This window comes from Lepidochelys olivacea, assembly GCF_965140295.1.
Source record: "Lepidochelys olivacea isolate rLepOli2 genome assembly, chromosome: 20".
NCBI lineage: Eukaryota > Metazoa > Chordata > Testudines > Cheloniidae > Lepidochelys > Lepidochelys olivacea.
Genome location: NC_140430.1, coordinates 10,606,968 through 10,629,320, shown reverse-complemented (window position 1 = coordinate 10,629,320; position 22,353 = coordinate 10,606,968). Strand labels below are relative to the sequence as shown.

The 22,353-nt window shown below is 62.2% G+C and overlaps 1 protein-coding gene across 1 annotated transcript in view; it reads right to left on the bottom strand.

Annotated features, from left to right (window-relative positions):
- Positions 1-670: 670 nt before the first annotated feature.
- LOC311510602 (syntaxin-binding protein 2-like) overlaps positions 671-22,353 on the bottom strand; it is a 38,095-nt gene continuing 16,412 nt past the window's right edge. Inside the window, exons 2-19 of the mRNA XM_084610391.1 lie at positions 20,252-20,301; positions 19,097-19,178; positions 18,422-18,498; positions 17,372-17,450; positions 16,551-16,654; positions 14,991-15,139; positions 14,626-14,710; positions 11,470-11,600; positions 11,219-11,326; positions 10,106-10,163; positions 9,520-9,585; positions 9,030-9,110; positions 8,641-8,779; positions 7,310-7,416; positions 6,679-6,768; positions 4,430-4,515; positions 3,889-4,046; positions 671-3,350 (exon numbers count right to left, since the gene is read on the bottom strand). Of these exons, the coding sequence (XP_084466517.1) occupies positions 3,271-3,350; positions 3,889-4,046; positions 4,430-4,515; positions 6,679-6,768; positions 7,310-7,416; positions 8,641-8,779; positions 9,030-9,110; positions 9,520-9,585; positions 10,106-10,163; positions 11,219-11,326; positions 11,470-11,600; positions 14,626-14,710; positions 14,991-15,139; positions 16,551-16,654; positions 17,372-17,450; positions 18,422-18,498; positions 19,097-19,178; positions 20,252-20,301 (1,730 nt within the window). The 3' untranslated portion in view covers positions 671-3,270. The remainder of the gene's footprint in view (positions 3,351-3,888; positions 4,047-4,429; positions 4,516-6,678; positions 6,769-7,309; positions 7,417-8,640; positions 8,780-9,029; positions 9,111-9,519; positions 9,586-10,105; positions 10,164-11,218; positions 11,327-11,469; positions 11,601-14,625; positions 14,711-14,990; positions 15,140-16,550; positions 16,655-17,371; positions 17,451-18,421; positions 18,499-19,096; positions 19,179-20,251; positions 20,302-22,353) is intronic.

Here is a 22,353-nt window from a genome sequence, read left to right as displayed (position 1 = left end):
TCATGCCTGCACCCCCCTCATGCTTCTGGGGGCAGGCTGAGGGGTACAGCGTGTGTGGCTGGGGTCCCCCTTGCTCAAGGTGCAGGCTGGGGGTGCACACAGAGCCCCGGTGGCAGCCCAGCTGTAAGGGCAGCCATAGGGGGAGCTGGCGAGCCCACAGTTGGGCAGGTGTCTCTGCTGGAGCGTTTTCATTCCAGGCCCCCAATCTGCCACCCACCTGCCTGGCAGCTGCGCAGCAATTATCCAAATGGCTGTTAATTGGAGCTGACAATTCCCCACGGGTATCAGGGGTGGAAAGCTCCGCAGCTGAGCAGATTGGGGCTGGGCCCGAGCAGCAGATCCGAGGTGCCAGGGTCTCTCACCCCGTCCACAGCAGGCACGCAGGGCTGGCAGGGCTCGTTTGCCCAGCAGGGAGACAGGAGCTGGCCCAGGGGGAGGGGAAACGGGGCCTGCTGGGCTCTACGGGACTGACCTGTGCCGGGGCATGTTCCCAGCAGGCTGCGTCTGCCATTATTAGCAGGAGTATGAGGGGAGAGAAGGATGGGCAGAGCAGGGGGGGCTGGGAGGCAGGACTCCTGGGTTCTGTGCTGAGCTCTGGGAGGGGAGCAGGGTCCAAGGGTTAGATCAGTGGCTGGGAGGCAGGACTCCTGGGTTCCATGCGAGTCACTCCTGCTCTTGGTGCCCTTTATTGAGGTTTCATGTCATTTTTCTCTCTCTGCCTGTCTCCTACCCAGGGGATCCCCTACCTGGGCTGGGAAGCAGTCGCCTGCCCTCCCCACCCTTTCCGTGAACCAGCCAGGGGCACTGGGCTTGAAGGGGTGCTAGCCTGACATGGCCAAGGCTAGGCCCAGCTGATCACAAACAGGGCATGCCCAGCCAGGCCATCCCTGCGCCAAACCTGGCTCAGCCCAGGTCCCAACCCCTGGCTGCATGGCCAAGTCAGTGCCCTCCAGACCCCCGCTTCCTCCCTCCCTCTCACACAACTGCCTGCAATAGCCGTGCTGCTCTCCCCCCCACTGGCCTGGCTGGGACCCTGCAGGTCAGGGCGGGAGGGGTCACAGGCAACCAGAGCAGTGACTCTGCGCATCACGAAAATCTCCCAGGACCTGGGTAAGGCGGGTTTGGTCCTTAGCACAGCACAGCTCCCAGGCTTGGAGCCTCCCTCCCACCTCATGGGGTGCACGACCATGTGCGGCTGGCTGAGTGCCCCCTGGGCACCAAGGGAGCAGGGGATGGGCTGGGAGAGGGCAGTAGGGGCCACACCTGCGAGCAGGATGAGAGGAGATGTTAGACAACCCCCAACCCTCATGAGTGATGGGTCTGATCCCCCACTACGGTCACGCCTGGTCTAGGCCCTGATCCCCCATACTCCTCCGGGTCCTGGGGCAGGTCCTTGACCTGGCACTGGTCGCTCACTGTTTCCAGCTGGTGGGGGGTGGGGTTGCTGATGGCGCTAACCCCCATGCCCAGTGACTACAGAGGCAGGACGAGGCTCCGAGCTGAGCCAGGGGAGCAGGGTGCAGGAAGGGTAGGAGAATGGGGCTCTTTCACAGCCCCTCCTTGTCTCCTTTCTCCCTCCAATGAGGGGGGGGGTTGGGGACACTGCCACTGCACCCCCAGCTGTTGGCACAGACTAGAGGGTGCCAGAGGGGAGGCCTGGCTTGGCCTGTGGGACAAGCCTACAGCAGCTGCTCACACAATAGGGGCAGCGGGACATGGGGCACGGCTGGGTGAGCCAGCACTGCACCAGCAGGGGGCAACCACAGGCCAGAGCAGAGCCCCAGGCCCTGGTCCAAACACTCCAGCCACTGCCCCACCCTCCTCCCGGCGGCCGGGAGGGGAGGGAGGAGGCAGGGGTGGCCAGGTGACTCAGAGCCAGGGACCTGCAGCAGGGCTGGAGGGGGAGCTGGGGAGATCCCACTCTCTGGCGCCCTGGGCCCACAGCCACCCACCCCACCCCGTCCGTGAACAGCAGCAGAGACCTCGGCCAGCCTTTGGCAATGCACTTCATTGGCCCAGGCACATGCCCAGCAGGGCAGTAGCCGGGGGCGGGGGCAGGGCCAGCACTGACTTTGTGATAATGGGAGGGGGGGGGGCGGGCCTCAGAGCTGCGAACAAACTCACTCTCCCCCTGCGCCCCCCACCCCCCCGGAGGACACTCCCGGTAAAGGAGGTCACTGCCTTTATCTGGGATCACTCCTGCCAGCGCTTGGCCCAGCACAGACCTGCTGGCAGGCAAGAGGGAGAGGATCTCTAGGGCCCGTGGGATTCAGGGGGTGAGGCTTGGCTCAGGGCTTGATCAGACCCAAGGGGGCTGGAGCTGGCTGCCTCAGATGGAGCTGGGGCTCCAGGTGCCCAGGAAAAGGCAGTGGGGAGGTGTCTGCCTCTGGGCAGGGGCATTTGATCCAGGCCCATCAGGTGGCGAGCCCGCTCTGCCCTGCTGCTAGGGTGACCAGACAGCAAGTGTGAAAAACTGGGACAAGGGGTGGGGGGTAATAAGAGCCTAGATAAGAAAGCTCCGAATATCAGGACTGTCCCTATAAAATCGGGACATCTGGTCACCCTACCTGCCGCTGACCAACCCTGGACACGCCTCCTACGCAGTCCTGGCTCCACCCCCACTTACTTGGGCACTTTGACTGCAACTCCTGCTAGGACCCCTCCCCCCTTCGGGAGCCGAGGTCCTCACTGGCCAAGAGGCCAGGATGCCAGGCTGTGATGGGAGGGGTGCAGGGAGCCAGGGCTGGGCCAGCACCCCAAGGCAGTGAATGGGGATGATAGGGGGGCAGAAGGGGGATTCTCTTTAACCCTTTGCAGACTGGACAGACACAGCCTGGGGCTCAGTGGCTGGATCACATCCCCCCCAAAGCCAGATGCTGGTAGCAGCCTCTGCATGCCCCACATCACTGGCAGAAGGGTGACAGGAGGGGGAGGGGGAGGTGCTGTGCTTTGGGTCAGAGGCAGGGGAGGTAGGAATGGCTGAAGCTGTAGATAATGGAGCCTGACTCTTCCCCTATCCCATCGGGGGGAGGGTAGCCATAGGGCACAGAGGGCGACAACCATAGACGCTGTGTCAGAGGGAGGGAGCCTGGCCTGACCCTGCCCTAACAGCCAAGCAGCCTGGGGGGCCCGTCCCCTCTCCCGTCCCTCCCCCAAGAACCGACACCGCTGCCAGGAGTAGGGGGGGGAAGTGCCTTGTTAAGAAGAGCAGGTTGAGCTGGGGAAAGCGATCTGTGGGGGGGCAGAGTCTCTGGGGGGAGGGGGCTCCTTCTAGGCCTCCCCAGGTGCCTCATGGTCGAGGGCTTGGACATCATCCAGGAAGCACTTGGGAGTCAGGATGTGACTGGAACCTGGGGGAGAGAGAGGTGGTTGGCAGCAGTGGGCACAGTGGGGCGGGCATGAGGCTAACAACACCATCTCCCCCATCCTTGCAGCTGGACCCTGCTCTAGTGCGGGGTGAGGCTGTCTCCTACCCCCCCATGGCCTGGCACTGCACCCCTAGTCCCGCTGTACCCTGCACGGCCAGGCAAGAATCCACGCGCTGACAGGGTTCCTCATCCTTGGGTCTTAGAGGGGTGTGTGCAGGGAGTGAGCCATATCCCTAGCGGTGTTACTGGGGGTGTCTGACTGGGCCCCCACACAAGGTCCCTGGGCAAGGAGAGACCTGGGGAGCCCAAGACCAGGAGATGAGGTGGCTAGATACAGGCCATGTGGGGCTGCTGGCAGTTGGGGAAAGCGCATCTGTTCCCATGCCCCTGGGTGCGGGAGGACAGAGGTCCCTGTGGGTGCTGGGCGTGCAGTTATAGGGTCTCCCCCTTCCAGGGGTTCCCGACTGTCCCTGACCTGGGCATTCCAGTCACCCTTCCCCCCAGGACTTGCCCCACTCACCGATCACCACCTCCCACTTGCCCTCGGTGGCCCGGGTCACTTCATAGGCGCAGCGCATCTCAGACATGGACACCCCACCCAGCACGTAGATGATGAGGCGTGGACCGGTCCGGTACTCAGCTGCTGGCTTGTTCTTGTGCCAATGCCCGAAGCGGGCGCTGGGGGGAGAGAGGGGCTGTGTGGATACCAGGGGCTTGCTGAGGGGATGCCAGGCGGAGGCGCAGGGCCTACCCCCCAGCCTCCTCCAGGCCCTGCCCAAGGGCGTGGGACAGGAGTCCCAAAGCAGGCAAGAGGAAGTAGGGGAGGGTGGTGTCTAGAGCTCAGCCAGTCCCTTTCCTCCATCCTGGGCCCTGGTGTGTTGAGGGACTGCTGGGGTGTGGGGGACATGGTAAGAGGGGTCCAGAGCTCCAGCTATTGGTCACCCCCCACCTCAGAGAGAGCAGGGTCCTCTCCACACACTCCCAGGCACAGAGGCTATAAGCCAGGAGGGGCGGGGGTGTCAGGGCTCTGCCCCCCACAGCCCAGCCAGGCTCAGCCTTACCTGACAGCAGCCTGGGAGCTGGTGGTCGGGACAGGGTCTGACACGAAGGGCCACAGCTTCTTGTCCAGTTTGTCCTCAATGATGTCCTGGCGGGGAGTTGAGGGAGGACAGATCAGCAGGGGCCAAGCAGCAGGAACCTCGGACCTGGTGGCCAAGCCAGGCCCCACTGGTGGGGAGGAGCTGGGAAGGCTCCTTACTGAATGATTGACAGTCCCTGGGGGGAGCAGCTTGGGGCCACCTTTCCAGGGTGGGGCATGGGGAGCCAGCAAAGAGCACGCTGACTCCTCCAGTGATGCCCCCCAACTCCCCACATCCCCCTCAGCTGCTCAGTGCCCTGCTGTGAACTCCTCACCCATCCACCGTTATGGGGAGGGCAGAGACCTCCTACAGCCGGATCCAGGGCCCCACACTTGGGTGGGGGGGAAGCAGGGGGTTGCCCTCAGTGCCCCTTCCCTGCTGCGGGCAGATCCAGGCTCTGCCTCTTGCTCCATGAGGTGTGTCCCAGGCACGCAGGGGGCCCAAGCAATGATACATCCTAATGCCACATAATAGGGGCGTTTACATTAGTCCGCTGCATTGACTTGTACAGGGAAGCTTAAGGCCTGCCAAGCTGCGGCTGGCGCAGAGGGGGGCACCCCTGATTGGATTAGGCATGGGACTGAGGTTACCACAACTACCTGTCCCAAAATCCCACAGAAGGAACCATCACAATGCTGGAACAGGGGCCTGGGAGCCTCCCACCTCTGATCTGCCAGGACAGGAGCTCGGGCAGGGGGGTTAATTCTTGGTCTGGAGGAGCCCCAAGCCAGTAGGTTGAAGGCAACTAAGTGTGCCCCCCACCCCCTTGAGGAGTGCCCCACAGGACAGGGTGATGAGGGGCTCAGCCCCCAGCAAAGGTGGGGGGAAGGAGTGACTATGTCACCTCTCACAAGCTAAGCAGGTTTGGGCCCAGGCAGTGCTTGGATAGGAGACCTCTAAGGAAAAGCCACTGGGTGCTGGGGGGTGCGAGTGAGTCGGCAGAGGGTGCTCTATGACCCCAGTGTGGCGCTAGGGGGTGCTGTACTGCAGGGAGTGAGTTGGGGGGGGGGGTCTGCAGGGGGCGTGACCAGTACTGTGCTGCAGGAGTTCATCCTTTAGATGAACGTCACACAGCTGCTCCTCACTGGAGGTTAGACCAAGGACCCTGCCAGCCATTCAGATTCCAGTGCCAGTCACGACAGTGTGCTGCCTGGATCCCCTGCACTTCCAGCCCCACACACTGATCATCTCCTGCCCTAGACTCTCATGCAGCGCTGCTGGGCCGTTGTTAATAGCTGCCTGCCACTCCTTAGGAAGAATTCAGCCCCGGTGAGGGACCGCTGTATAAACCGCCCGTGCCCCACCCCAGAGGTGGCAGCATCTCAGCACCGGGTAAGACAACTCCCCTGCACTCGTGTCTATGGTTGAAGACCCCTAAGGACAGCAGCAGGAGAGGACTCACTGATGAGCCCCTCTCATGGCTAGAGCCCTGCACAGATACAAAAAAGTGTGGATGTGCATCAGCCTGCGATCCACAAGCCGCCTTTTACCTGTATCCGCATCCACACCGGCAGCAGCTAGCGAGGGTGGGGAAGGGGTCTTGCAGGGAAGAGGCAGTGTGGAGGGGGCAGGGTCTCTAGGAGAAGGGGCAGCTTGGAGGGGGCGGAGTCTCGAGAAGGGGCAGTGTGGGGGCGGGATCTTGAGGAGAAGGGGCAGTGTGGAGGGGTGGGGGCTGGGGGGGAAGGGGTTTCTCATCACGTGCCGCTCCTGGGGGGTCACGAGTGTACACGGCAGCAGCAGAGCATGTTGCATCACAGTGGGGTGGAGGGGTGGGGTGCCGGGGCCTCACCCTCTCCAATCCCAAATCCTGCTGCTCAGGAGCTGGTGGGGACACTGGTGCTGCTCGAGCTGCTGGACAGGAAGCCGCGCGGTGGGGCGAGTGGGTGCCGGACAGCCCCAACTCCGACGTGTTGCCTAGCCACTGGCTGTGGGCCGGCGGCCCCGAGTGCCCTGCGTCCCCCGGGCTGCCTGAGCCAGATGCCGCGGGCCAGGCGCTGCTGGGGAGTACAGCCCTGCACGGTTGTATCTGCAGCCGATCCACTATCCGCAGAAATGGGGCACGGATATGCAGGGCTCTACATATGATTGACCCCAAACCGACCCCTCCCCCTTGGGCCCAGCCTGCCGGTTGCAACCCCACCCCCAAGGCCAGGAAGCAGATGGCCCGGTACCTCCATGATGTCCTTGAGCATGGGGGTCCAGCGGGAGAGCTGGTAGGTGGATTCCAGCCGCACCTTCCTCTCCGGTCGCAGCTGCCCGCTCTGGGGGAGGAAGGGAGAGGGGGTGAGAGGCAGCAGGGAGGAGGTGCGGGGTGGGAACGGGGGCAGACAGGGAGAGCGCGGCCTACCTGAGTCGCTCCAGCCGGGCTGGCAGGGGAGAGGCAGAGAAAAGAACAGAATGGATCACTGAGCGAGAGAGAGAGAGAGAGAGACAGACAGACAGACACAGACAGAAAAACAGACAGAGGAGTGAAGAGAGACTGACGGGAGAACAGAGCTGCTTCCCCCCATTTGCCACATGGCCACCCCACACAGTGGTCACCAGCTCCAGCTCCCTGGCGATCTGAGGTCCTGATCCCCAGAGTCCTCTGCAGGGGCAAAAGAAGTCACCCCAGATGGGGAGTAACTCGGGGGTCACCCTCATATGGGGAGGGCGTCACCCCACTGTATAGGGACAGAGGCCACCTCTGTGCTGGGAGTAGGTCACTGCCATAGGGGGGCACCTCCAGGATGGCCTGGGCTCCCCTGTGCAGCACAGATCTGCCCCCTGGCATGAGTACAGCTGCTGGCCCCAGTCCCTTACCCCAGGCGTGAGAGAAATGCCCAGGAGCTGTATGTTGTGGATGATGTCTCTCTGCTGCTGGATGTTGGCATGCTGGATCAGCTTGGTGAGGTTCTCCTCGCTCACACCTGCACGGGGACAGACAGGTCAGCCCTAGCACCCCTGGGACGCACCCACAGCCCAGGCACACGAGTCCGTGGCCCCAGGAGTCCTAGTTCCCCGATCAGATCCTGAGATCCTGCTCTTCCCACCCCTCTCACAGCTGGGGGTAAACCCAGGAGTCCTGGCTCCCAGCACCATCCGCGCTAACCCACTGGACCCCACGCAGTTAATGATCGAATTTTGGTTCTTGCTGCTCTTCCCTCCACAGGTTCCCTCGGGCGCTGGCGGAGGGGTCTCTCTAACTCCCCCTGACAGTGCAGTGGGCTCTCCCTCCTGCGGCCAGTCAGGTGCAACACGCTCCCTCCCCCTCCTGCCCCCCCAAACCATTTACTGCTGCTTAGTGCAGACGGGGAGGCCTGGCAACTCCACAGCACCCCCTGGCCAGGAAACTGGGCAGCCGGGCAGCCAGAGGAGCCACATGAGGGCACACTGGCCTGAGCAATGGGCCCAGGGGCAGTGCCTGAGCAGGGTTACAGGAAGGGCCTCGGAGCAGGGCCCTGCCCCACCGAGCCAGCATGGGGCAGGAACGGATGGGGGAAGAGGGACTGTGCCAAGTGTCAGGGAGGTTCCCCAGGCCCTGGTGAGCTGGGGGAAGGGGCTGGATGCAGCAAGAAGCAGGGAGCTGGTACAGGGATGACACAAGGGGCGGGCAGGGGACTGGTCGCAGGACGCTCAGAGACAGAACATGGTATCTGAGCAGCCTGCAGGAGGAGAGAGATGTCCCTCCTCCCTGCAGAGAATGGGCCGGGGGGCTGCTCCGGGTGTGTTTCTCCATCCCCCCTCCCCGCAGAGAACAGGCTGGGGGGCCGCTCTGGGTGTGTGTCTCCATTTCCCCTCCCTGCAGAGAACGGGCTTGGAGGAGCATGGAGGGCGGACACTGCTCGGAAGGCAGCAGCAGGGAGCAAAGGCCGCCAGGTCTGAGCCCAGGGGGCAGTGCGGAGCGTGGGCACAGCGCACTGGCAGGCTCGCAGGCACCAAGAGGTGGGCAGAGGGGAGACAGGGCCGTAGAGTCAAGCTGGACACAGGCCCTGGGAAGTGGCTGGCCGGGAGGTGCCCTATATGGCTGGGGGACGTGCCAGTCTGAGCATTGCTATTCCCCCCCAGCCCCACAGGCCTGGGCCCTGCCTCCAGGAGCACCCCCCTGCAGCAGCAGGCCCCCCAGTGCTCCCCCTGCAGGCCTGTGGCGTTACCATTCTTCAGGAAGATGTAGAGCAGGATGATGCGGATCTTGTCGTAGGCCTGCACGCTGGGGTCCAGCAGGACGGGCACGATGATCTTCATGGGGTCCTTAATCTTCTCCCCGTCCACGTCCGTTCCCATGGCCAGGTCCTATGGGGGGAGAGGGCGCACACACAAGGCCCAGGTCAGGCCACTCTGCTTCCTCCCGCCCCCGCAGCAGGATGGGAGCAACGGGCCCCCAGGGAGTAACCCGAGCCGCATGTCCCCCTTCTGCACCCCCGGTGCTGCATGGGGGGGCTGACCCTGGCTCCATCGAGCCTGCGGGTCTGAGACCCCTCTCTCCAAGCTGAGTCCATGAGCCAGACTCTGCCCCCCAGCCAGGCTCTGCCCACAGACCCACCTGCTCCACGCTGCACAGCTTCTCCACCGTCCCTTTGAAGTGCCGCATGCAGTGCTCAGCCAGGTTCAGGTGCGTGGAGTACTGTGGGGAGAGACCAGGGCATGGGGGGAGTTTACTGCATCACCGACTGGTCCAGAGCACCCACACCCCCCCAGTCCCCAAGGAGAACCCCTCAGCTAGAGGAGCAACCCCAATAGGCTGTATAAGCAGAGTATATAGGGATTGTTTTGCCCAGCACTGACGTGCAGCCACATCTGGGGTGGGGTGGAGTGGGGCAGCTGGAGGGACAAGTCAGCAGCTGTCATCAGGCAGTAAGGCAGTCCCATCACTGGGGCAGGGCTCCTGCCTAGACCTGCACAGAGCCCCCCAGAGTGCCCTGCCCCCCAGGAGAGTCCCTACTGTCCCTCACCAGCCCCACAGAACACCCTGCACCCCCATCAGCCCCACTGAATGCCCTGCCCCCGCCCACTAAAAGCCCCAGCCCCGTTACCTTGTTCAGCTCCTTCTGATACTGGGGCATCTTCTTCAGGATCTGGGACAGGTCCTTGATGTTGGCCTGGAGGGAGGTGGTGGTGAGATCCTGGCCCCTCCCAGTGCACGGAGCTCCCTGCAGGGCAGAGGCCTCACCTGGGGACAGCCGCAGCAGCCCAGCCACGTGTGCCAGGGCGGGTCACTCAGGCCACATGTGGCTGCAGCTTGGGTTAGACCTGCCCTTCCCAGGCCAGCTGGAACGAGATGGGAGCCCTGCAACCCGAGCGCCCCTCAAGGTGCAAAGTGACAGCGGGCTGGGGAGATGCCAACGTTGGCTCCCTGCAGCTCGCCCTGCGCGGACCCGATCCTGCTGTCTGACCCTGCCCCATGGGCCTCTGCCTTCCCCCACTGTGGGGAGCTCCAGAGCTCTGGCTGGGGGGCAGGGGGCTCCACATACACCTCTTAGCCCTTTACAGGCAAACCCCCCCCACCAACCCCTCCTGGGGCAGCAGGGCAGCCTCCCCTCCCCATCAGTGGCAGTGGGATGGGTCCCCCCCTCCCTCCTGCCTGAACTCCCCAATCGCTCCCCCCAGCCTCCTCCGCACCTTGTCCGTGGTCAGCCTCTTGCTCTCACAGAAGGTGCGCAGCAGCTCCGTCACCTTCCTGCAGCAGGGAGAGGGGTCAGGCCAGAGCCAGGCACTGCCTTGGAGGTAGGGGGTACCCTGTCCTATGCTACAGGGGATGGAGCCCCCTCCCCACGGGCACCAGGGTTCTCTGCCTCGAGAGCCTCAGATGGGGCATGGGGTGGTGCCTCTTCCCAAGTTATAGAATCATAGAATATCAGGGTTGGAAGGGACCCCAGAAGGTCATCTAGTCCAACCCCCTGCTCGAAGCAGGACCAATTCCCAGTTAAATCATCCCAGCCAGGGCTTTGTCAAGCCTGACCTTAAAAACCTCTAAGGAAGGAGATTATCCCAAGGCAGACAGTTCAGTGCACCTCTGGGGGCTCCCGGCGCCCTGCTGGGGGGGGCCTGGGGGCAGTGGCAGCCCCAGCAGGTCTGTGAGGGACTCACTCAAGGGGGCTGTGAGGTGCATGGGGAGACCCCGGGATCAGGGGAAGACAGCGTCCAGGGGGATCCCCGAGAGGAGATGTGGACAGTGGCTCTGGAAGGGAGCACCCAGGGGTCCTTTGGGCAGAGGGGCTGAGTCCAGGGGCTCTCAGCAGCCAGAGAGGAGTATGTCTGAGGGACAAGCTCCAGCACTGGGTGGGAGGGGGAGGGGGAGTCCTGGCACTGAGCAGGAGAGGGGTGTGTTGCGGGGGGGTGTCCCTGCACGGGGTGAGAGAGGAGTGTATCCAAGGGGGAGTGGTGTGTCCGAGGGAGCCCCAGGGTGGGGAGGGGTGTGTCTGAAGGGGAGGACAGGGAAGTCCCAGCACTGGAAAAGAGGGGGAGGGGTGTAGCAACGGGGTAGAGGGTCCTGGCACTGAGTAGGAGAGGTGTGTCCAAGGGGGGAGGTCCTGGCAGCGGGTGGGGAGGGCTGTGCCAAAGTGGGGATAGAAGGTCCCACCAGTGGGCAGGGAGGGGAGAGGTGTGCCGAAAGGGGGGAGGGTGCGTAGCGGGTCCCGGCACTAGGCAGGGCATGGAGGGGCATGTCCAAAGGTCCCGGCCCTGGGTGGGGGACAGAGGGGTGTGTCCATGGGCAGTGCCGAGCGCGCTCACTTGGAGACGTCAGCGATGTGCATGTGGCGTAGCTGCACCCAGAGTTCGTCGTCTTCGTCCAGCAGCGCCACTTTCTCCCGCGAGTCGCTGATGCCCGTCGTCTCGTACCTGCAGGGGGAAGATGGGGTCAGGCTGCGGCACCCCTCCCCCCAGTGTGGGGGCTGCGGAGCAGTGCGGGTGCCTGGGCCACATCCCCCCCAGCCCGCCTGAGGAGGGGTGCGGGGCGCCCCCTGCTGGCAGCCAGGCCCTACTTGTAGGTGTCTTTCTCGATGCTGAGCAGGTCGTAGGCCATGGCCTGGTAGGTGAGCTCGTGCAGCAGCGGGGACACCAGGTCGAAGCTTCGGTCCACGATCAGCAGCTGAGAACGGGCTTTGTCGGGGCCCTGGGGCAAAGGAGAGAGAAACCCGTCACCCCCTGCTCTGGCGGAGGGTTCCTGGCCTGGCTTACACGGCACAATCCAATGGGCCCTGGTGGCTTGAAACATTACCACCTGCCCTCTCTGTGGCCAGCCCCCAACCCCGGGGGAAGCCAAGAGACACCCCCCAAGCTAGCTGGGACGTGCCCTGGGGTCCTGCCCTGACTGGTGGGGAGAGCTCCCCACCCAGCTGCGCTGCAACGCCCCCTTGTGCAAATAGCAATGCCCCCCTCCCCCAAGCACACTCTCTGCTCGTGCCTCTCCACCAACGGGAGCATGCCCCTTACAAGGCAGCCCCCTCACTGCCCCCTATGCTGCATGGGTGCATGGGGACGGTGGGGGGGGGGGGGGGAACTACACCAGAAGAGCCTGGCTAGTCTATCATGAACCAACACCAGGCCCAGAGACTCTTTGATACAAGGTCCCAGAGGGGGACGACAGGACATTATCCCTATGCCCCACCTTGCATCTGAGCTGGGACCCCATATGAAGCTCTAGCTCCCCAGTCCCAGCCTGTGTGGCCCCCCAGCATCCAGTGGGACAGAGACCACTCAAATGGACAGCATCTCAGACCCACAACATGGGGGGGCTGGCCCAGCCCCCGCTTCCTGCCTGATCAGCATGCACTGCCCTCTTTGCGCAGCAGGTGGCGATAGGAGACCAGCCCTGCGCTCTCATGGCAGACGGCTCTGAAACCGGCTCCAGCAGCCCCAGTGGAACCCAAGCCCACCCAGGAGCACCTCGGCAAGGGGGGGGCTGCGTCTGCTCTTCGCTGGGTAGCACAGACAGTCGGGGGTGGGTGGGTGGGGTGGGGACGTACAGCCCCTGATGCTACCCCAACTGTCCCACCTCAGTACGTGGCCCGATTTTCAGCCACGCTCGGGAGCAGAACGTCGGACCGGCCACCACCCACCCGTCTGGCAGGTCTCCACAGCCTCTGGGTAAATGGCTTGAGGCTGACGGGGGAGCGCCTCTCTTGGAGGAGTATCTGGCCCCCACCACTGTAGCACTATCATTGCTGCATCCTGCCCCCCCATGCACATGGGGCTGGACAGGGCTGTCACCCCATTGCAGAGGGGGACGGAGGCCCAGAGGGGCTGGGTGACTCACCCAAGGTCACACAGGGAGTCTGTGGCAGAGCAGGGACATGAACCCAGAGCTGGCGCCATCATTCCTCCCCGGCCCTACCCAGCCTGGATGGGTTGCTATGCCCAGCCCCCACCCCCACCCTTCTGGGACTGCAGGCTGGGTGGCTTTGGAGACCTGACTGCTAGAAGCCATGCTACAAGAGACCCTGGGGTTCTTTCTGCGCCAGCTGGCAAGGCAGGGGCACATTGGACTGGCCAGCCGGGATTGTGCTGCATGGAGCCAGCATTGCATTGAGAGCAGGGGCTTGAGTCAGCACTCCCAGCCCTGCAGTGGGCGTGCTGTCTGGATTCTATTGAAGGGGGCTGGGCAGACAGGACTCCTGGCTCCTATTCCTGCCTCTGCCACCTACTCCTGGCACGCTGCTCCATGCCTCAGTTTCCCCCCTGTAACATGGGGATAGTGCTTACACCTGTGACAGGGAGGCTTGGCAAGAGCCTCAGGAATATCCCTGGGGGGACTCACGGGAGTAACAGCAGCAGGGTGTGCACAGAGCAGGACTTTGATCTTTGCTAATCGCAGGTGGGGAGGGCAGACGGGGGCTGGAGGCTGGAGCTCCAGTGGTTAACAAGCATGCTGTCAATCCCTTCCCTGTGTAGATGGTTTGGGCAGCCAGGTGTGTGCCAGGCTCCACTCAAAACTACAGCAGCTGCACTGCTTCAGTGGCTATGCCTTTCCCATACCCCCGAGCCACGCAGTTGCACGGACCCAATTCCTCATGTAGACCAGGCCTCGGCCTGATCTTGGTCAGTTCTCAGGCGAGAGCTCCCAGCTTCCCCCACTTATCCCCCAGCTCAAACCTTCCCAACCCTGTGTTCTCGAGCTGGGGGCCCTGCTCCAATTCCCTGCTGGGAGCATCCAGCCAGGAGCCATTGGAGCCGCCACGGTCTTTCTGGCCCCCAGGCTGATGTGGGTTGGAATCTCTTCATTTCACCAAGACAGGGAGGTGACACACCCCACCCCCGGCATGACTCTTACCTTCCCCTCCACCCCTGCCAGAGAAGCCATGAAATATATAGAGAAATGGAGGCACGCATCAGATTCATAAAAGATATTACAAACATTCCCAGTTGGTCACAGGTGCACAGTCTCCCAGCAGCTCGGCAAAAGCTCGAGGCAAGAGCAGAGGCAACAGGATGGAGAGATCTGGGCAAGCCTTGGATTTTACATCACTTTGCTTCTCCTAGGGGGGCAGGAGCTACTGTGTTTCCCATGTGAGAATCCAGGGAAGGGCGTGTTTGCAGCTCCCTTCTGCTGGGGGTGGGACAGGGATGGCAGGAGCTGGGGGAAGCCTAAGGTGAGGGCTGACTATGGCTAAGGCTTGGGAGAGCTGGGTTCTATTTTTGCTCTGACAGACTCCCTGTGTGCCTCAGTTTCCCCATCTGTAACACAGGCCAACCTGCCTCCCCTGGGAGGCTGAATTCATGGTGATGGGTGTAGGAGCACACACAGACAGGAGTGTCCAGGTGTGGAAGAAGCCCTGTGTGCAAAGCTTAGTTCTGTGATTGAACTGCCCTGTTTATAAACAAAGAGACTGTGCTGGGCACACACTTCCCTGTTTGGTGCCTCAGTTTCCCCATCTGTACCGAGAGGATAATGACACTGGCCTTTGTAGAGCACTTTGAGATGTGCTCATGGCCAGCATTAGAGAAGGGCTGGGGCCGTTAGTCCAGCCACACAGGGAATGCTATTGTTCTGCCAGCCCCTCAGGATCTCCAACGGAGGTCTAGATCCCCACCCTTCCCCCTGCCAGGATCTCCAAGGACGTTCTAAATCACTCCTCCTTCCTTCTACTTCTCATGCGCTCCCCCCACCCCCAGGGGTGTGGCCGGCACAGCTTGCTCACCTCGCCCATGCTGGGGTTGTCTGCCTTGAATGCGTTGAGTTTGGCCAGCACAGCGTGTGCCAGGTGGAAGTTATCTTCATGGCCCCTGCAGCAAAGACCAACCCTAAGGGTGAGAAACAGCCTCTCCTGCAGGGGCACCTGCACTTCCATTAAGGGATGACCAGGTACCCCCTCCCTCTGGGCACACACACTTCCAATAGGGTATAGCTAGGTACCTCCCCATGGCACACTCACTTCCTATAGGGGATAGCTAGGTACCCCTTCTCACTTTCTGTAGGGGATGGCCAGGTAACCCCTCCCCTTGGGCACACTCACCTCCTGTAGCAGATGGCCAGGTACCCTTCCCTCCCCCTGGGCACACTCACTTCCTGTAGCGGATGGCTGGATACTCCTTCAGGGTTTCACACAATGTGGCAATCTGCTCTGCCAGCATCTCCATCTGCTTGTTCTTGTCCAAGGAGCGGAAGGGGCTGAAGCAGTTGTGGAAGGTCTGGGGCCCGTCCAGGGAGTACACCTGCAGGTTTGGGGGTGAGGCAGAGATCAGACCCTGGCACCTTGCGTTCCCCCCACACTCCAGCTAACTTACCCCATAACCTCCAGGGCCTGGGGTGCCAGGGAGGGACCATGGGCAGCGAAAAGCAGCCTTCACCCCAGATATGCTCTTCCTGGCCTGACTGCCCTCGAATGATGGCACAGCTCTGACCCTCCTCCCCATGGCACTAGCCCTGCCAGGCATGCCATCCCCCATAGTAGTGCCCTTCACTTGCTCAGTGGTCAAGACTGGGCTGGTGCCACCTGCTGGCAGCCAGGCCAGCTGTGCCTCACACCACGCCCTTAAGATGGGCAATTGACCAGGCCAGCCTGGCGGAGCCGTAGCAAGCCCCCAGTGAGGGAAAGATCCTTTTGCCAGTGCCACTCCTGTTGTAGTAGAGGGATAGCGGCCCAGAGATTCATGCACCAGCCTGGGATGAAGATGCCCCAGTTTCAGGTCCTTACGTGGCTGCAGACTCCCGGGTGCCCTCAGGGGTGTGTCTCTGCCCTGGAGAAGTCAATGTTGTGGAAGGGGGCTTGGCCACACTTCTAGTCTGGCGAAAGCCCCAGCATAGCCACGGGCAAACCCGGCATCAAGGCACGTCTGCCGCTGTCGCTTATTTCACTAGCCGAACAGAACGAGCCACTGGGGCAAATGTGCTTGGACACCAATAAAACAGTATCGGCCCACAAAGGGTTTGCTGGCGCAACGGGACGGGTGAGCCAGCAAAGCCTCCTGACGGACACTCAGCTTATACCAGCCAAAGCTTCTCTTGGCACAGCTGGCACTGGTACCCCAGATGAAATCAGCTAGAGTGGCGAAAGGACTGCTTTGCCAGCGTAACGGCATCTACCCGGGGCTCTGCCAGCATCAGTTGCAGGGGGGATTTTTTCTCTCATGTCCCCGTAACAAACCCATACCAACAAAGCTTTTGTGTGTAGACCAGGCTCATGTCTCTCTGTGCCTCAGTTTCCCCATCAATGCAATGGGGCTGACAACACAGCCCTGCCCCTCAGGAGCGTGAGGGGGGAAATCCACTGATGACACAAGGAGGGGATGGGGTGGTTGGGCAAAGGGCAGGCGTGTGGAGTATCGGCCTGTGTCTTGCAGGCCTGGTATAAACCATCAGTAAGAGCTGGTAAAGCCAAAGAGGCAGGACCCTCCTCCCCCATACATCTACCATCCCCACCAGGTGCAAGCCAGCGATTCCATGTCTCACAGGGTGTGAGCAGCCAGCTAGTCCCTGCTGCCCTGTGCTGGCGTCAAAACCGGGGCCCTAGAAGGGAAAGGTCCCCCCCCCCGCCCCGGAGCCACGTGGAACACTAAGGATGGGGTGTTGTACGTCACCATCCACCCCGGTGGCCTGCTCCTCCAAAACCCAGCCACCCCTCACCTGGCTCTCGTAGGGCAGGAAGGCCATGTTGATCTCCTTGAGGGTTTTGATGGCCTTGATGATCCGTGACTTGCTCAGCTCGTTGAACAGAGGCTCAGGACAGGCTGCGAGTGACAGGCACAGGGCTCAGTACCCCCGGCACAGCGCCAGCCCCCACGGACGGGGCCAGACCAGGCACAGCAGGGGCAGTAGTGCTGCACACCTGTGGGGAACCTGGGCAAGCCAGCAGGGCCACACAGGAGTCAACGATGAGTCCAGCCCCCCCGAACCAGAGTCATGCTGGGTTCTTGCCTTCTGCAGCATCAGCAGCGAGGGGGAGCCACAATCTCTCCGACACAGCCCCTCCTGTCTCACACCCTGTCCTCAGCGCCCCCGCAGGGCTGAGTAACTGGAGTCTACAACTCAGGATGATGCACAAGGAGGAACGAGGACTTGGGATCCCCCTGCCGCTGTAATGGGGAGAAGCAGATCTGACCCTGACACACTGGGTATTCTGGTGCTGTCCCATCCCCGCACCCGAGTTGGGACTGATGGAGCAATGCATGCTGGGAATGGTAGCCAGAGGCCGCCTTTCTGGGCGCACGCTGCAGGTGTCTGTGAGCCGTGCTGGCTGGAGGCAGGCCCGTGGGGGAGAAGTGGGGGAAGGAATAGGTGGGGTCGTTCGGTCTGGCCTGCTGGGGCTGCAACCCCCTGCAGGAGGGCAGAGCGAAATCAGGGGGCTGCACACTGGCCTGCCGGCAGAGAGACACCCCCACCCCCAGGCGCCAGTGAACCGCTGGCCAGGCTCCCAGCTTGGGGATCCCCCGACCCCTGATACTCACTGTCGATGAAGAAGACGTGAGCTGCCTTGTAGGTGAAGGTGGGGGTGCCCTGGAAGTCACCGATCAGAGCCTGCACCGACTGCAAAGGGGGAAGAGGGGGGATGTCAGCATCAGTCGAGGCCCCTCCCTGCTGCCCGAAGGTCCCATCCCATCCCCAGCACCTGGGGACTCAGGACCCAGCACGATGCCATCGGGAGGTGGGCTGGTTTTCACCCCCCTGGCTCTGGGCTCCCTCCCTGCCTGGAGCAGGGCATGTGCCCATGTGCCCGGGACATCCTTAGGGCCCAGTCATATCTCTCGCTGCCACAGAAGTGTCCGTGCCCGGCCACAGATGGGGCCTGGCATTGCCTTGCTGCTGAACTAAGTGGGCTCTGAGCAGTGCCCAGGGAACAGCCGGCCGAGCAGCAATCCCAGGCAGCTGCCATCAGGGCCCCCTCCCTCCCCTGGCGCCATGCTGGGCACCTGCAGCTTCGCCACGCCAGCTAGCTTGGCAGGGTATTTGGAACCTGTTTAGACCCCTCGACCAGCCATTGTGACAGGTGAGAACCTGGCTGCCCTGTCCCAAGCCCCAGGCCCCAGCTCGCAGTCCTCTCCTACAGCACTCCCTCCGCGGGCAGCCCCTGCGGGTTCTGGGCTTCACCCTGCTCTGCCAGCGCCCCCTGCCCCTGGTCTCCCTCCACTCGCCTCGCTGCTGCAGATGCAGGAGCCTCCTCCCCAACAGCCCCTGCTCCCTGAGCCTCTGCCTCATAGAGTCTCCTTCGCTTTGAGTCTCAGCTGAGGTCGCCTCTCTCCGCCTGCTGCACCTGCCCATCCAACCCCCACAGGATTGCACTGCGGAGAGGTCTGGGGGACAGTCTGTGCCTCACGTGGCAAAGAACATGAAGCCCAGCTCCGGGGAAGCAGCCTCCTGGGGAGCCCCTACTGGCCCCATTCCCATCCTGACGTTGTGCTGCGCATCCCCCTGGACAGCGCCACCTCCAGGCAGCACTAGGAGCTGTCCCCGGGGTCTCCCCTGCTCCCCATCCAGCTGCCCCAGGCCCGAGCTCCTACCTTCTCCACTGGGCTGAGCAGGTAGATGGCCTCCAGGCTGGGGATTGGCTCCCGGCGCTTGTTAATATCTTCCACAACTAGGAGAGAGCAGACACTGGGCGCGGGTCAGTGTGTCCTAGCCACCCACCCCAGCTGCTCTCCACTGGGATGGGTGGAGGGGAAGCCAAGGGGCACAGTGATGTTCGCTGGCAGCAGGCCAGGGCGTTCCACAGGCTACAATGCAGCAGCTGCTTTGATGTGGGGCCGTGGGCTGCGATGCTGCCACAGTACGGAGCAGCGAGGGAACGTCCCTCTGTACTGTGCTGGGGGCACCCCGCTAGAGTGCTGGCTCAGCTCTGTGCCCCTCAACCCCAGGGCTCCTCCACCCTAGAGCAGGGAGCCAGCATTCCCCCTCCCCAGCCAGGACCCTGCCCACAGCATGGGGGAGGAGCAGTGAGGAGTTAACGGGAGTTTGAGAAAAGCGGTGAAGAGGCTCCACGGGCTGAAAGTGCCGGGCTAAGGGAACTAGACCTGGCTGGGAAGGTACCAATAGCAAGGAGGGCATCTAGGAGGCTGCAAAGGAGGGAAACTAGATGCAAACGTGAATGTAGACAAGTCAACTCCCCGAGTGCGAAGTGTATGCAAGGGGAGGGGAGCCCTGGTAGGGGGAGCAGATGGGAGGGAAGGGCCACTCACTCGTGATGCCTTCAGCCAGGATGTCGGACATCTTGCAGCACGACGAGAGGATGCGCATGCTAGGGTGGTCCATAATCAGCACCTGGGGCAGTGAGAGGGGAGCGCACCACTTCAGATGAGCTAGTCACTGCCCTGAGCACAGCCGCCCACCATCATCATCCGCGGCACAGCCAAGGGAGCAGAGCGACTGCTAACGGCAGAGCTGACGGCTCCCGGCCCAGCCCTTCTACAGCAGAGAAGCAGGGCCGGTACCAAACCTGCACTTTGCTGAGCTGACCGTGCTAAGGACTGCGTGAGGAGCTACAGGGAGAGCGGCTCCGAGCAGAGTGGCTGGTACGAGATGTAGGAGACAAACCTGGGACACCCGGCCATTCAGAATGGTTCCATCCTCCTAGACTGGAGGAGATCAGCCTCTTCGCCCAGGTGACAGGGTGAGTGCAAGAGGCAGGGACAGAACCCAGGAGTCCTAGCTCCCAGTCTCCTGCTCTGATCCACCAGATACCTGCTCCCCTGCCCTCGGGCAGAACAGGATCAGGGCACGGAGAAATGGAACCAGGGGAGTCTCCATGTTCCCCTCGGAAAGCCCTGTAGGCCATTGGCCCAACATCTCCACCACCTTCCTGCCATGCCAAATGACCCTACTGCTCCACACAGCCCAGCATCCCACTGCACCAGATCTGGCCACTGGGCAAGCTAGTTCCCTGTGCTCCCCCTGCTGTACCGGCCTCGCCCCGTGCTCCACACACCCCAGCCGAGTCCATGCCAGGGGCTCAATAACCTGCCTGCCCAATGGTGCATACTGCCCCCATGCTCCTCCTCCTCCCACCCAGGCTAGCTTGCTGGGCCAAGTGGTCTGATCCGGTGTAAGGAGGGGGAAAGGGGAGGCAGGAAGTTACTGGGCTCACTGGGCCCAGTGGTCTGATCCAGGGTGTGTGTTTGGGGAGATATGGGGCTAGCTGGACAAGCTGGGTCTGATCCAGCGCGGTGGGAAGGCAGACATACCCAAGCCTAGCTGGGGACGGATGATGGGCTAGACAGAGCAGGGATCTGATCCAGCCTGGAAAAACTCAGGTGTGAATCTCAAGAGACTGGAGGGGGAGGAGCACGATATATGGATACAGCATATCCCCAGGGCAGCAGAATCGGCCTGCTTACCTTCCATTCTCCTTCCTTCTTCACGCTGCGAATGACGCCGCTGAGGATCTCTGCGAGGAAAAGAGACGGGGATTAGTGGTGGGCTCGGACAGGATGGCTGTGCCCTGAGCCAGGACCCACTGGCTGGTGGAAGGACCCCTTCGGGAAGTGGCTCAGAGGCTGCTTTCAGGCCAGATAGTGTTGTGCTCCTAGCAGAGCCCCCAGTCAGCGATCGTGGTGGGGTGACAGGCTAGATAGGCCATGGGTCTGATCCCCCTTCCTTTCTGCCAGGCTGGATACGAGCGCAGCTGAACTAAGGATCTGGCCCCGTGCAGCAAGAGAACAGATCCTGCCTAGCACCTCTCGACTGGAGGGGATCCAGGGACCCTCTACTGCATGTGGGGAACAGCAACATGACAAAGACTTCAAATCCTGAGTCCTGCACATAGAACCCCTCCAAGGCATGCCCCGCTCAGGGAACTGCCGGCCTGTCTCCTGGGCACCTTCCACGGCCAAGCGAAGCAATTAGATAGTCAGCTCTTCGGGCCAAGCACCATCTTTTTGTTGAGCTCAGCACAATGGTACCCTGACCCATGACTGGCGCTCCTGGGTGCTACCGTAATACACCTAATAAATCATGTACAGCACCTAGCACAATGGGGTCCTGGCCCACGACTGGTGCTCCTGGGCACTACCATAATACACCTAATGAATAATGTACAACGCCTTGCAAAATGGGGCCTTGGTCCATGACTGGGGCTCCTGGGTGCTACCATAATACATCTGTTTGTTTTACCCCTACGAAGCACCTGATTCTGGCTGGCCCCGTAGGGCAATAGCCCCGAGACCCTGACCTGTGCTCTCACTCTCACTCCCACTCCCGGTAGCTGGTGTGCGTGAGTGCACTGCCCAACACGCTATGTTTCCCCCATAACTCAAGCAATGCCTCTCCCTACCCCACCTCTAGCCCATCAGTACTTGGCTGCTCGGCCCTAATGAGGCTCCAGGGGCTATTCTGCACCAGGACGCGCTGGCCTCCCTGCTGCTTTCCTGCAGTTCCTTTACACCTGCGGCATGCGGACGCCCCGTTCACTGGGGCACGTGGGGCTCGAGTGCATGGTAAGGGGCTGGCAGCACAGACTGGATCCAGACATGGCGAAGGCAGACACGAACCTGCTTTCTCCACGCATTTCGACCCTGAACTGCAGCTACACCCCCCCCCCACGCCAGCCCTGGGCTGCCCCCACCAGCTGTGCCAGTGCCCCTCACTACTGACTGGAGCCCTTGCTATCCCAGCCCTGGGTTCCCACCCACTCCCAGCTCCGCCAGTGCCCCTCACTCCTGTCCACAGCCCCCTGCTATGCCAGCCCTGGTCTGTCCCCCCCAGCTCTGCCTCACTCCTGACCTGCAGCTATTCCAGTCCTGGGATCCCTGCCTCATGGCTCTGCAGATGCCCCTCACTCCTGACTGCAGCCCCCTGCTATCCCAGCCCTTTGCTCCACCCCCCCCCCCATTCCCAGCTCCACCAGTGCCCCTCACTCCTGACCCGCAGCCCTCACAGCGGGTCAGGGTCATGCCAGAAGACAATGACTAACACATAGCAACTAACACAGCAGAGTCCAGCATGCACAAGGCAGCGGAGGCCATGCTCATCAAGTGTAAGCCCAAAGGAGCTGCAGCCACCCCTGGCCTGGGCTTCCGGCCTGTCCCACTTGAGGAGACGAGAGGACTGGGTTTGCTCTTCTATGGCAGAGGCAGCCTTGGCACTGGAGCCACCAGCGCTCGCAGGGCTGGCCTGGGGCTGTGGCTATAGAGCTGCACCCGTCCCGGGAACAAATTATCTTTTGCAGCACAACCCATGTTTGTATCGGCAAGTCATTTCCTGCGTGGGGGTGACTCGTGGCTGGGCAGAGCAGAGATAAAGGCAGCAGGCAACTGCCTATGGCCATGGTTTCCAGAGTCATGGGAAGCTAAGATCTAACAAGCTGCCCCCTGGCCCTGCAACCATGCAGACCTCTGGGGAAGGTCCCAGGGAGGGGGCAGATGGCTCAGCCCTGTAAGCCCAGGCACTGATCAGCAACCAGTTGCTGCAGCACAGAGGTGGTGGGAGATCGGTCACAGAA